Source organism: Doryrhamphus excisus, linkage group LG18 (assembly GCF_037039965.1).
Source record: "Doryrhamphus excisus strain RoL-2023G ecotype Guam linkage group LG18, RoL_Dexc_Guam_v1.1, whole genome shotgun sequence".
Lineage (NCBI taxonomy): Eukaryota > Metazoa > Chordata > Actinopteri > Syngnathiformes > Syngnathidae > Doryrhamphus > Doryrhamphus excisus.
In genome coordinates, this window is record NC_136374.1 from 8041381 (window position 1) to 8056984 (window position 15604).

The 15604-nt window shown below is 38.8% G+C and overlaps 1 protein-coding gene across 1 annotated transcript in view; it reads left to right on the top strand.

The window, feature by feature from the left end:
- Window positions 1–15604, top strand: part of ppp1r16b (protein phosphatase 1, regulatory subunit 16B) — a 69230-nt gene that overhangs the window by 37301 nt on the left and 16325 nt on the right. The window contains exon 3 of the mRNA XM_058054677.2: window positions 10785–10855. Coding sequence (XP_057910660.2) covers window positions 10785–10855 — 71 coding nt within the window. The remainder of the gene's footprint in view (window positions 1–10784; window positions 10856–15604) is intronic.

Genomic DNA, 15604 nt, shown 5'->3' on the forward strand with positions numbered 1-15604 from the left:
TTTCTATCCCAGCAGACTTCGGGCGAGAGGAGGCGTAGACCCTGGACTGGTCGCCAGCCAATCACATGACACATATAGACAAACAACCATTCACACTCACATTCATACCTATGGACAATTTGGATATTAGGGATTACTCTGCCTGTTGTTAGATCATTCAAAGCTACCATGAAAACCTGTTGATAATAAATGATGGTGATTGTGTGTCTCACCTAATATTACAGTACCTTTAGTGACACCTAGTGACCATATACCAGAAAACTATATATCATCATGTCTTTGAATGTGTAATGATAGTCCCGAGGAGAAACCAGAGAACCTGAAAACCTGCATCTTTCATTTAAGTCTCCTGTTTGAGAGCACTCAGCCTTCCCGGTGAAATATGTGGAAGATGAAAGCAGTGTGCCACCATTGTTCGGTAGGGAATAGGGAACTACTGATGCTACTGATACTGCACTTCACCCAATGAGGAACTTTCATTCATTCATTTTCTACTGCTTATCCTCACGAGGGTCGTGGAGGGTGCTGGAGCCTATCCCAGAGCTGTCTTCGGGCGAGAGGCGGGGTACACCCTGGACTGGTGGCCAGCCAATCACAGGGCACATATAGACAAACAACCATTCACACTCACATTCATACCTATGGACACTTTGGATTCACCAATTAACCTAGCTCGGAGAAAACCCACGCATGCACGGGGAGAACATGCAAACTCCACACAGAGATGGCTGAGGGTGAAATTGAACCCACGTCTCCTAGCTGTGAGGTCTGCGCGCTAACCACTCGACCGCCGTGCAGCCCCAATGAGGAACTTCATTTTCCTAAATATTAAAGAATAATTGACACTGTTCAAACTATTACTAATGCACTATTGCATCATTTTTCATGTATTATATTACTTAATTACAAGTTTATTTAAAATAATTAAAGCAGTTTACACAAAAGCTGAGCATGTTTTGCACTTAGTTCCCTTAATGTACCCAAAAACAGTGAAAACCCCGACTTTAAAAAGGTGATTATGACATATGGTTGCACCCCTAAATCCAGTCAGAACCTCCCTGTCCACCAGTCTCTTAAATTTATGAACATCATTGTCTGCTTATCCTGCCAGAACACCACGCCCCCACCCTCCTCCCTCTCATATGGTGAATGAACAGCCCCATCGTTCCATAATCCCGGAATAGGATTCTGGATTATCTGACAAGGATTAGGCCTTAGCAAACCAAACCAAACCAGAATGCCTCATTAGTGTAGTGGCGTTAAACACTAGAAGCCCAGTACAGAACATTTCTCAATTGCATGCATTCATTTGAAAATTACATTAAAAAAAAATGATTTCAAATTGACACAATTTAAAAAGATGAGGAAATTGATTACAATGCTGAAGTAATTATGTGTTTACTTTGTCTCTTGCAATCTTGACCTAAATCTTTGAACAAGAGTCGTCAAAGCAAGTCACTCCCCCTGACGGTTATCAATGATAAGCAGCACTTTGCAAAATACAGTAAACCTCGGATATATCAGATTCAATTGTTCCCATTGGTTTTGTCCGATATAAGCGAAATCCGTGATATGCGTATACCGGAAAATGTCCGTTTTACGCATATATCAGATTTATATCCGGTATATGCGATGTAAGGTAATGAGAATTTAACTTTATTGGACTCTGAGCATAACAAATTGTTAATGAAGCTAGGCCCTGTTACGCCCGTCAGGCCTACGTTATTTCCAATAGTGAGGTTAAGATCTCATTCACTGCTGTGCTAGTATTATTGACGTCACTCACTTTTATATTTGTCCTAAATCTGAATAATAAACATGAATATAAATGGTGCAGGCAACGCTGCAAATGACGTCATATAGCGACCTGTCACGATTCGGCGAATCGGAGCGCCACGATGCGGCCATCTGATATATGCGAGGGAAATTTAATGGAAATGCATTGGAACGGGACTGGAGATTTTGTCCGAAATAGTCGAAATCCGTTATAAAAAAATCTGATATATGCAATGAATTTTTATTGGAAATGCATTACAGAAAAATCGGTTCTTTTTATCTGTCTGTTGTGAGCGAATTTCCGATATATCCGAGTCCGATATATCTGAGGTTTACTGTAGAAATAAACAGAACATAACATGAACATAACAGAAAGTCAAATGTATGAACACATGAAGTAGACGTGTAAGAACGAATTCTGTATCTTTGCACAATAGAGATTAAAAATACAGCTGGAAATAAGCCACAAATTCAAAAAAATTGGAGCAACAGTGTTGTATTATGAAGTGACGGTACTTACAAACATCCCCTTGAGTGAAGAAGTGTGAGTGAGCCCTAATAGTTGGCTTTTACTCCCTGCTGGTTTCCAACCAAAACATTTGTCTATAAGGTTTTTTTTAGCACTGCTTATTGTTTTTTCAGCAGTCTAGACCGGACTTGGAAGCATTATTATGTGGTGTCATGGCTTGTGTGACACAACAAATGAGTCGACTTATTTTGGAGCTGCAGTTTTGGAAGACTGCTTGAGGAATGTGTTGTTCTTTGTTTTGCCTTTTTAATCCAACACAGTAATTGAAAAGTGTTCTCCAGTGGCCGCCTCAGTAATACCTCATCCAGTGTTTGGTACCACCAGGAAATAAATCTCATATCCACACTGCTAATAACGCCAGGGTCTGCGTCTACAACATTACACCGCCACTCCATGTGTTTTCCTGATAATGACATCATCACGGTTTCAGAGTGAAGTCCAATCACACGCAACGATGTTATGTTTTTTCTACTTCAGTCTTAATTTGCTGGCAGATGCCAAATTTATGTCTACTCCAAATGTTGTTAGCGTCGTCGCTGAGCTACCTGACCATGTCTACAACATACAATTAAAGTGTCTTACTAGTTCGACACGCAGAGGATAATTATAACACGCTGATTATATCAGCAATCTGCTCCCCAAACGTCCTACCAAAGTCATTTCTGGAATAAGCCGAGTGTCCTACTTTCTCCGCAGCTGGCAGCAAAGCATAGAGGAAGGATACCTTGGTACAAGACGAGACAATAAGATGCACTGTTTTTGCTTTGTTTTGCTCTTGTCCTGAAGTTAAGCAGGGCTTCTTAGTGGGAAATGATGCAATGTAATGAGGAAGGTAATGAGAGCACAATATTAGCTTAACCCTAATGAATTAATTTACCACTGCAAGCGGATTTATGAATATAAATTTGATGTCAGTATAAGTATTAGCAGCATATCAAGCGCAGCCTTGAGTAATGTAAATACCTTAGCAATTGTATTTGCTTCCTGGCATGAAAGGTAGCATTATAGCATACTATGCACTGTCGTGACTAATGTTCATACCTTACGAATTGTATTTGCTTTCTGGCATGAAAAGTAGCATTATAGCATACTATGCACTGTCGTGACTAATGTAAATACCTCACAAATTGTATTTGCTTGCTGGCATAAAAGGTAGCATTGTAGCATATCATGCACTGTTGTGACGAATGCAAATACCTTACGAATTGTATTTGCTTCCTGGCATGAAAGTAACATTACAGCATATCATACACTGTGGTGACTAATGTAAATACCTTAGCAATTGTATTTGCTTCATGGCATGAAAAGTAGCATTACAGCATATCATGCACTGTCGTGACTAATGTAAATACCTTAGCAATTGTATTTGCTTCCTGGCATGAAATGTATCATTATAGCATATCATGCACTGTCGTGACTTTCGTAAATACCTTAGCAATTGTATTTGCTTACTGGCATGAAAGGTAGCATTGTAGCATATCATGCACTGTCGTGACTAATGTAAATACCTTAGCAATTGTATTTGCTTACTAGCATGAAAGGTAGCATTGTAGCATATCATGCACTGTCCTGACTAATGTAAATACCTTAGCAATTGTATTTGCTTCCTGGCATGAAAGGTAGCATTATAGCATACTATGCACTGTCATGACTAATGTTCATACCTTACGAATTGTATTTGCTTTCTGGCATGAAAAGTAGCATTATAGCATATCATGCACTGTCGTGACTAATGTAAATACCTCACAAATTGTATTTGCTTGCTGGCATAAAAGGTAGCATTGTAGCATATCATGCACTGTTGTGACGAATGCAAATACCTTACGAATTGTATTTGCTTCCTGGCATGAAAGTAACATTACAGCATATCATATACACTGTGGTGACTAATGTAAATACCTTAGCAATTGTATTTGCTTCATGGCATGAAAAGTAGCATTACAGCATATCATGCACTGTCGTGACTAATGTAAATACCTTAGCAATTGTATTTGCTTACTAGCATGAAAGGTAGCATTGTAGCATATCATGCACTGTTGTGACTAATGTAAATACCTTAGCAATTGTATTTGCTTTCTGGCATGAAAGGTAGCATTGTAGCATATCATGCACTGTTGTGACGAATGCAAATACCTTACGAATTGTATTTGCTTACTGGCATGAAAGGTAGCATTATAGCATATCATGCACTGTTGTGACTAGTTTAAATACGTTACGAATTGTATTTGCTTCCTGGCATGAAAAGTAGCATTATAGCATATCATGCAGTATCGTGACTAATGTAACTCCCTTATGAATTGTATTTGTTCCCAGTCATGTGTTGAGGACATCACAGCTCTGCTGTGACCAAATTACTTATGTTCTTTATTTGCCATCAATCATGTAACAAATGTAGTCCGTTGTCCGCATCGTGGCATTTCATGCACTGTTGTAACTACTGTAAATCTCTTGGGATGCCTGATGAGTTGAAGTCTTTGGAGTTTTTATGAATTTCTTTGAGTAGAAATGTGTGGTTGAAGTTTAAATTGTATCATAAAAATACCGACATTGAGCTTCTGTGTATCTCCCATCACTCTCACAGGGATAATAAAGCACACTGACGTTTCTGTCGTACCACAACTACAACACAACTCCCAAGTACGGTTTAATGCATTTGATTTAGGGGGAATATATAGCAGATGTTATTGCCGCACAACACAGATTTACAGCTCCAATATCACAGGAATGTCGAATCTTGGGCTTGTTGTCCTCTTGTATCCCGCTTGTTACTGGATGCTAACATAGCCTTGCTGCTTATTATCTGTGAGCTATGAACCCCGGAGACACTGGCATCCTGGCAGTGAGAACATCCATGCTATAAAGTGTCCTCTACTTCTACTTCAGTAGAGATACGGAATGGCACTACAAACTGAAACTATAACGGTATTTATTGGAGAATTACCTACCAGCAGTTTGCAGTTTTTTGTTTAATTTAAAACAATCATGCATGTTTGCATTGCGTTCCCTTACTGTACAGGAAATGAACCGAACCATGACCATTGTAGATTAGTAGTCGAGAGTTCTGAAGCTTGTGGTTTAGATTAATGGAGTAATTGGTTGGGTCTGGATGGATCAAATCATTCATTCATTCATTCATTTTCTACCGCTTTTTCCTCACGAGGGTCGTGGGGGTGCTGGAGCCATCTTTGGGCGAGAGGCGGGGTACACTCACAATCACAGGGCAAATATAGACAAACAACTATTCACCAATTAACCAATTAACCTAGCATGTTTTTGGAATGTGGGAGGAAACCGGAGTACCCGGAGAAAACCCACGCATGCATGGGGAGAACATGCAAACTCCACACAGAGATGGCCGAGGGTGGAATTGAACCCTGGTCTCCTAGCTGTGAGGAGACCGCCATACTGCCTGGATCAAATCAATATGAACCAAACAAAATATGTCCATAACATATTAGGAAGGGGGCAAATATGATCACTGTTTTCTAATGTCAACGCTGATGTCTGTGAATATTCCGATTAGAACAGAAAGATAGTAAGTAAGCTTTCAAAGATGACTTACACAATTAAACATTTTCAAATTTCAGCGTCTGGAATTAGAGGATATTCATTAATTGAATACCAAAATAGTTGTCAATGAATTGGATAATTAATTCAAAACACATTTATTTTTGATTAGTCAACAGATTACAGGGCTCTACATTAAAAACCAAAATGACTTGCCCATAGGGAATCCTTAAGGTGAGAACTACTTGCCCGAACTTGCCCCATGTAAAATGAAAAGACTGCCATAATGATATCATCTAATTTTTGTGGCATCACATGAGAATCTCAAATAAAGATGAAATGATTATCATTTCTTGGTTGTTTTCCTACATAGATCATGACGTTGCATGCAAATCTGGATTGTCAAGAGACTTCTAGGCACTTTGCCTTTTTATAAGTTGTGCACCACAATGAAACATTATTGAATAGACGCATTTGTGTACTAGTGAAGTGTTTTTAATCCAGAAAAAAAATGCTCAATGGTCAAACAATAATTTGTGAAGAAAAATCCCCAGAGAAATGGAAGCGCTAGATTTTGTAGCTTGTGCAAAATCAGCACTTGGTATTGGATCTAATCGCTGGTGTTTCATTGTGACCACTTCAAATTGTCACAGCAATGTGATTCACTCACCTGTGCCATCATTTGGTAAAATACTTGTTTTGGAGGCACTGGTTCATCACTTTTTGCTGTTTCCTTCAGAAGTTGTTGAAGAATGAGACGCCATGATGGATGTTTTCGTAGTCAAACGATCGCTGATTGGTTGATCGCGAACAAGAAAGGGTATGGGTAAAACGCAGACTGTGGACTACGGACCGCGGTCTAAATAAACTGATTGTTCCATTTCAAGATTTGCAAGGATTGCTTTGCAAATTACCACCGGAATTACGCAGTCCGTGTTTTACCAACACCCAACAAGAACCGCTTTAAAAAAAAAACTTGGCATGCCAAAGTGTACTTGCCCGACGGGAATATCACTGATTAGATTTACTTGCCCGAATTTTATTTTAACTTGCCATCTGTACATCGTTATTGTCGAGCCCTGGATGAAATGTGTTTTCTGCAGAATAAACTGCACAATTGTTGAGAAAAAAACTATTGCAATTCTGCAGGTATCCACTGTATAGTATTGAGTACATAGCAGTGTATCATATGCTGATGGGACTATTCCATAGTACCACAAACTGCCAAGAAGAATCCTGTTATACTAGTTATGGCATGTATTATTTGACCGATTATTTTGCACATTTTGGTCAAAATCAACTAAATGTGTAGCTATTGGCCACTATGACATTGCTATTGCTAACATAAGCATGCAGTATTGTCAGCGCAACTGTCAAGATAACAGGAAGGAAGGGTGTGTTCTTTTTTTTTTCCATAGCTCCTGTTTGTTTATCTATCTTTCTTTTTATCATTTGGGAAGCATCTTGTCCACCTCCCGCTTGTCTCTCAGCTGGAGCGCGCTCAGGAAGTCATGTACAAGATGTGTGCGCTGATTGTTTGCGACGGGAGATAAGACCCTCCCATGTAATGGATTGCTTTTTAAAGACGGATGGAAACAACTCACTGCTACTTTTTCCCCCAGAGTCAGTGACCCTTTTTGGGGACTTTTACCGACTTTACTTTTCCTTATTATGCCAGACATGGACAAGAAGAGGTTCATCCTTTTAGATGAGTTCAGGTGGCATTTAGGTGGCGGTATATCATGTACTATTATGACAAATCCCATCTGTTATTTATTGTCAACCAATCACATATGGCACTGACTGGGGCTATATCTAATACCTTCATTTTATGACGCCAGTCTTTTCGTAGGGGTTACTCTCCCAGAGAATGGCAAAAAAATTTGAGTTTTTGATATGGCCATAAAAATTTTTGACACTTTTTGACACATGGCTCACTCTCCCCTGCTTTGATGTTGATGTCCTCCTCAAATTTCTGATAATAAAAGTGACAATAAAGTCGGAATGCACAACAATCCTCTCTTCAATTGCCATTGTTCACTCAGGACACAATCCCGTTTTAATCTGTGAATATTCCTCACATGCTTATTAAACACATTTAAAGTATAACATCTAGAGCAGGGGTCTCAAACTCAATTTACCTGGGGGCCACCGGAGCTAGGTTCTGGGTGAAGCCGGGCCGCATCAGGTTTTCAAAAAAACAAAAAAAACAAAACGCATTTATTAAAAACTGGAAAAAAAATCAATAATAAAACTATCTTCAATGCTTTTGCTTCTGCTATACTCTACACTTTTTCAGTACTTTGGTTCCGGTTTTCCACACCAAAATATCTGATAAAACATTCCATTGTTCTCAAATATCTTAATTTTTATTTATTTATTTTATAAACAAATTAAGAATAAAGACAATAAATCAATCAGTCAATAATAAATAAGTAAAATAATAATAAAACAGCAAATAAGAAAAACATAAGAAACCACATACAGTTGGTAGAGAAATTATTTTTTTCAGATTCAAATGTACAGTATTAACAGTTATTTAACCTTTAACATGAACATTAATGAAACTTAATCATTTTACCCAATTAGCAAGTTAGCATCGTACTCAGTTCCATCTGGGAGCAGGGTAACAGGGTAGGGTAACAGTATGGGCGGGGCAAAATCATGTTGTGTCCGGTGTGCACACAGCTTTAAGCTGTCATTTCAACATTAAACTTTGGTATCAAGGTGGGGGTCTCAAACTAGCGTCTCACTAAATGCGGGCCGTGAGTTTGAGACCCCTGATCTAGAGCTACTCACCACTAATAAATGATGATCCATGAATACATGGAATCAGAGTCACTGTGTAGCCTTTAGCCTGGTCGCACACTGTGCTGCGTTCAAGGACACGTCAAAATAGCTAAACAACAATTTTCTACACCTCAGTAAAACATCTGATTGATCCTATTTATTATATATTGTGTAAAACTATGGCAGCAACAACATCAAATGAAAAGCACTAAATGAATACAGAGCCACCATCCCACTTGGTGGACTTTGTTGTTCTTTTTCAGAGAGGAGGTGTTCCACAATTATGCACATTAGCACTCAATAAAGTCATGAACTCTTACTTTGCATAGCAAATATGAGGTGAAAAAAACAAATAAAAATACATCCAGACAGTTGTGCTGTCTGTGCATGGGAGAATTGTACATGGTGCGTTCAGTGACCGCCACTGGGGGATTTCTAACTAATAGTTAAAGTATTGTAATGCAAAAATTTTATGACTGTGTTTTAAAAGAGAAATGAAATGACATTGACTTTGCCATTTTAATTAAATGTTTTGTGACTATTGCCTTGTGTATTTTTATTTGTACATTTCATGAAGGAAAGGCGCATGGTGGCAAATGTTTCATAATAACTGTTTCTGAATGTTTCTTAATAGGCTTTTCAAATTTAAAACAAGTATCATAAACAAAAAAATCTTATTTAGAGCTGACACTTTAATTAAAAAAAACATGTTTGTGTCAGTGTGAGTGGTCGCTCGCTCACTCACATTTGGTATTTACTGAACCTTTGTGGGCGAGTGTAAGAGCTAATACGCTGATATTAAAGAAAAATGGTAATTGAGGTGAGGTACAACCTGGATCTGGACATATAAACAAACAATCATTCACGCTCACGTTCATACTTATGGACAATTTGGAATGTGGGCGGAAACCGGAGTACCCGGAGAAAACCCACCCACGCATGGGGTAAATGTACAGGGAGATTCAAACCCATGTCTTCCGATGTCCTGACTTCGGCCAACATTCTAACCACTCGACCACCGTGCGGCTTGCTGACTATATTATTTATTATTATTTAGGGGTGCGTCGAATTGATTGGCCACTGATTAGTATTGGCTGATATCAGTGAAAAAGTGAATTTCATTCTATGGTTTAAGGTTTTTATAGATTTTTATACAAGACTCCTGATTTTAAATAAATCATTTTATATAGTGATACATCCTAAAAATATTGTGATATATTCTAAAGTCCATATCGCCCAACCCTACTGACTATAAAACCATCAAATTGCTCCCCCTCCCCACCACCACCACCACCACCACCACCACCGCATCCATTAGATTTTTCAGTCTAAACCAATGACTGCCAGATCAGTTCCATCACACTCAGCTCTCTAATTAGCTTTGTGTATTTAATTGTGATGATTTCCTGTGTCCATGTGTCCAGAATGTTATGTCTTGAGTGAAACTAATCGTGAATGAAAGACGCCAGTTTGTTTGTTGCTGTTTGGACAGTTTGAATATGGGCTTTCTTTCCCTTTTTAATTAGCAAACATCAGTGTGATTGTGTGTGTGTGTGTGCGTGTGTGACTTCATCTCATCTTGTCCTTGCAGATATTTACGACACACTTTGACATGATAGAGAGACTCTTGTCATTCCAGCTCCAATACTGTGGAACATACAAATAGTTCAATGTCATTACATAAATAGAATGGAAATCTATGAAGTGGAAAAATAATAAGCAAATAAGTCCAGATAAAAGGGATGCATAATTTCCCTGAATGCACACATAAGGTCAATTTGTAAAAAATACACGTGGTTGTGATGGCATGCAAAATGCATATGACTGTCACAAAAGGACAGACATGTTTGTTTTGGTTTTGGCACGCCTGCTCAGTGTGAAGGAAAGTTGGCGGGGGATCGGCATTTGTCGATCACATGCTTTTTCATGGAAATCGTCCAATTTTGATCAGTGGCTGATTGAGCGTAGCATCCCTAATTTACATATAGTCATGTTGGTAACATAGCAGCATATCGTGACAATGCATTGCTACAGGAAGTTAAGCAAATGCACCAACTGTAGCATCTCTTACTAGCATAGCCAATGTGTAAGATATTAAAGCCAATAGAAAGAAACCCTGCATTTAAAGAGCAATTTCCTCGTTGTCTGCTTGCATTAATGCGTCCGTCTTCTTTCTCAATAGTGCGCTACCTGCTGAAGAACAACGTGAGCCCAGACCTCTGCAATGAAGATGGCCTCACCGCACTGCATCAGGTGATTTGCTCAGATACCAGCTCCTCTTCTTTAGTTTGTTGTCACTGCAAGCTCCTTTTGTGCTCTATTGCTACAACCTAATGACTGCATGTTTGATATTTCACCCCCCCAAAATAAGACCAAGATCCAACTTTATTATTTTGAATCAACAATCATCATGCATTCTCTTATTTAGTCTCAGGCAGTAAAACAACTTTTACTTGCTTAGCTCCGTGGAGGTGACGCAACAAAGGGAAATCAGTACAATTGAAATATGCTTGAAAATGAAATACACTAATTCCTTGTTTATGGCGGCTAATTGGGTCCAGACAAGACTATGATGAGTGAATTTAAACAATGTAGGATTCCTTATTTAGAAATTGAATATTTTCATAGATACAGCAAAGAATAACACACCTATAGTTACCTTCACACTCATATTACCAAATATAGTAGACATAATAAGAGAAAATAAGACATAAATAAGACTCGTGCTCGCTTGTGTAACAGTAGCCCGTGTTAGGGAGTATTATGCCTGTTGTGAGATCATTCAAACCTGCAATAAAAGCCTTCCACAATATAGTCGACATAACAAGAGACATAATAAGAGAAAAGAAGACATCTAAGACATAAATAAGACTTGTGCTCGCATGTGTAACAGTAGCCCGTGTTAGGGAGTATTATGCCTGTTGTGAGATCATTCAAACCTGCAATAAAAGCCCATCCAATGTAGTACACATAATAAGAGACATAAGAGAAAATAAGACATAATATAGACTCATGCACATATGTTTGACTAATAATTGGTTGTAGTCAATCACGAAAAAGCATGATTTATTGATGAATATATTTTACAAGGTAGACATAATAAGAGACATAAGAGAAAATAAGACATTTAAGACATAAATAAGACTCATGCTCGCATGTGTAACAGTAGCCCGTGTTAGGGATTATTATGCCTGTTGTGAGATCATTCAAACCTGCAATAAAAGCCCACCCAATATAGTAGACATAATAAGAGACATAAGAGAAAATAAGACATAATATAGACTCATGCACATATGTTTGACTAATAATTGGTTGTAGTCAATCACGAAACAGCATGATTCATTGATCAATATATTTTACAAAGTAGACATAAGAGACATAAGACATTTAAGACATAAATAAGATTCGTGTTCGCATGTGGAACAGTAGCCTGTGTTAGGGATTATTATGCATTTTGAGAGATCATTCAAACCTGCAATAAAAGCCCACCCAATATAGTCAACATAATAAGAGACATAATAAGAGAAAATAAGACATCTATGACATAAACAAGACTCATGCTCGCATGTGTAACAGTAGCCCATGTTAGGGATTATTATTCCTGTTGTGAGATCATTCAAACCTGCAATAAAAGCCCATCCAATATAGTCGACATAATAAGAGACATAATAAGAGAAAAGAAGACATCTAAGACATAAAAAAGACTCGTGCTTGCATGTGTAACAGCAGTCCGTGTTAGGTATTATTATGCATTTTGTGAGATCATTCAAACCTGCAATAAAAGCCCACCCAATATAGTAGACATAATAAGAGAAAATAAGAAATAATAAGATAAAATAAGACATAATATAGACTCATACACATATGTTTGACTAATAATAGATTGTAGTCAATCACGAAACAGCATGATTTATTGATGAATATATATTTTACATAGTAGACATAATAAGAGACATAAGAGAAAATAAGACATTTAAGACATAAATAAGACTTGTGCTCGCATGTGTAACAGTAGCCCGTGTTAGGGATTATTATTCCTGTTGTGAGATCATTCAAACCTGCAATAAAAGCCCACCCAATATAGTCGACATAGTAAGAGACATAATAAGAGAAAAGAAGACATCTAAGACATAAATAAGACTCGTGCTCGCATGTGTAACAGTACCCATGTTAGGAATTATTATGTGTGTTGTGAGAGCATTCAAACCTGCAATAAAAGCCTTCCACAATATAGTAGACATAATAAGAGAAAATAAGACATAATATAGACTCATACACATATGTTTGACTAATAATAGATTGTAGTCAATCACGAAACAGCATGATTTATTGATGAATATATTTTACAAAACAGAGTGAAGCAGCAAAACTGTAAACATGAATTGGCGAGGGATTACCGTACAGTTGTTTTATATTGAGGAAACAATTTCCTCAATCGTGTTGCAGGCAATTGAAAGTAGCTCGAATTTCACTTGTTACTGAAGCCATTAGTGGCGCTAATATACCGCTAATGTGCAGTCCAATCACTTCTAAACAGGCCGGTTGTTTAACTTATGACTCAATTATGCGCCATATTCACATGGCGCCTCATTTCATCACAAATCAAGCTACCTCACTTTACAGTCATCACTAATCACTCATTTTCCTTGAGTGTGTGTTACCGATAATTACACTTAACGATGATATATCATATCATGGCCATTTAGGTTGTGGGATTCTTTTTTTACCCAAAATATTTAAGTCACGCCACACTCCAGTTCAATGACTTAGTGCAGCACGACACAAAACCAGCATGTGGCCCACTCAGTCTGCAGTACATACAATATGATGTGCCACTTAGAAAGACATCAGAAGCTCCTTCCTGCGGCCTTTTCATGCCCATTCTTTTATCAGGGTGCTTGAAGGCAAATGTATTGAGCCAAGCGCGGGCGTCCTGGGGGGGGGGGGGCGGCGGCTGTCGTTCCGTGACTGCGAATGCAGACAAGCACATCTTCTCCCAGAAGAACAGGAAGAGCAGAAGAAGAGAGAATGGTGGAGATGGAACACAAATTCTGTCTTTACAAAATATATTATTGGGTTTGAGTTGTTGAGGGGCGGCACGGCGGTCGAGTGGTTAGCGCGCAGACCCCGTGCATGCGTGGGTTTTCTCCGGGTACTCCGGTTTCCTCCCACATTCCAAAAACATGCTAGGTTAATTGGCCACTCCAAATTGTCCATAGGTATGAATGTGAGTGTGAATGGTTGTTTGTCTATATGTGCCCTGTGATTGGCTGGCCACCAGTCCAGGTTGTACCCCGCCTCTCGCCCGAAGACAGCTGGGATAGGCTCCAGCACCCTCCGCGACCCTCGTGAGGATAAGCGGTAGAAAATGAATGAATGACCCTTTGTATTGAGTTGTGGACTCTTATAGAGCAGCTACACACAATAACCCGCACAGCAACATTTTCCAGAATCTGCACCTATTCCAGCTGTATTTCCTTTGATTTGTGCTTCTTGACAAATCGGTCTGTTTTAATTTATTCCACCCACGGCCCCTCCGCTGTGATTGGTCACACACCCAAAGTGCCCCGCCTCTCACCCGAAGACAGCTGGGATAGGCTTCAGCACCCCCGCGACCCTCGTGAGGAAAAAGCGATAGAAAATGAATGAATGAATGAGTTGTTGAGTTTGAACTTTCCTGGAAATATCCACCACAAACTAGTCTGGTAAGATGATGCCCCTTGCACCTTTGGCACAGGATTGGGATGGGATAAAATTTCTTTTCTGTGAGTCAAAACTTCTAATGTGAATATGATAAAATATGAGCACTTTTGAGATGGACGACAAAGTGACTGATTTTCCACATTGATTAGTCCTAGCTCCAACAATCACCTGCTTAACTAAAGCTAGTCAGTGGCAACTGTGGTTGCTCCGACGGCGTGAGAAGCTTTGACATAGTGACAACGCTGTAGCATAATGAAGCCTTGAGAGGGCGGCTGGAGGGTTAATGGCTAAGGTTATAGTGGAGGGCCCCGGAATACATCACAGCCATGTCAATCTCTGTAACATCCGTGTGTGTGTGTGTGTATGCGTCTATGATCATTGAGCTCAGAGGCAGCTGAGATAGATGTGACATCTCATTTCAAGAGAGATCACCTTCTTTCATTTCCAAGTGTGTGTCGTTAATGGATGACAACACAAAAGAAGTGGATGGTTCTGATAGAGGCATGACTTTCACTAGTCTACTTCCATACTACCAGCCGGCAGCCGCTTTTGTTTAGAACTGCTTCAGTCTTGAAGAAAAAATGTGCAGACTGATCGATCGGAATGGAAAATGATGACACCCACAGCTATCGCCTAAGGGTCATTGCTGTGATGTGTTTTTTTTCGGCAGCCCATATTTACAGGACTCTGAAATAGCAATCATGCCGGAGGGGATTGACAGACTTGGACTTCTCTCGGTTTGTGTTGCTTACCTGTCTCAGCAGGAGGGTCGCTGGAATGTCTACAAATAAGCCAGGATAGAACAGAGCTTGACAGATGAAAGAAAGGGATTCAATGAATATGCATCATATCCATGACAAATTATATTCTTTACTCTAAGGCCAGGGGTCTCAAACTCAATTTACCTGGGGGCCACTGGAGCTAGGGTCTGGGCAAGGCTGGGCCGCATCAGGTTTTCCAAAAAAAAACGCATTTATTAAAAACAGAAAAATATACAAACTTTTTCAGTGCTTTGGTTCCGATTTTCTACAATAAAAGCTCTGATAAAACATTCCACTGTTCTCAAATATCTTAATTTTTATTTTTCCTGCACAAAATAAGATGAAAAATAAATAAACAAATCAAGAATAAAGAAAATCAATCAATCAGTAATAAATAAATATAATAATAATAATAAAACGGCAAATAATAAAAACTTAAGAAACCACATATAGTTGGTGGGTAGACAAATGATTTTTTTCAGATTAAAATGAACAAAGCATTATTAGAGCCCTGTAGACATGACAAAACACGACTATA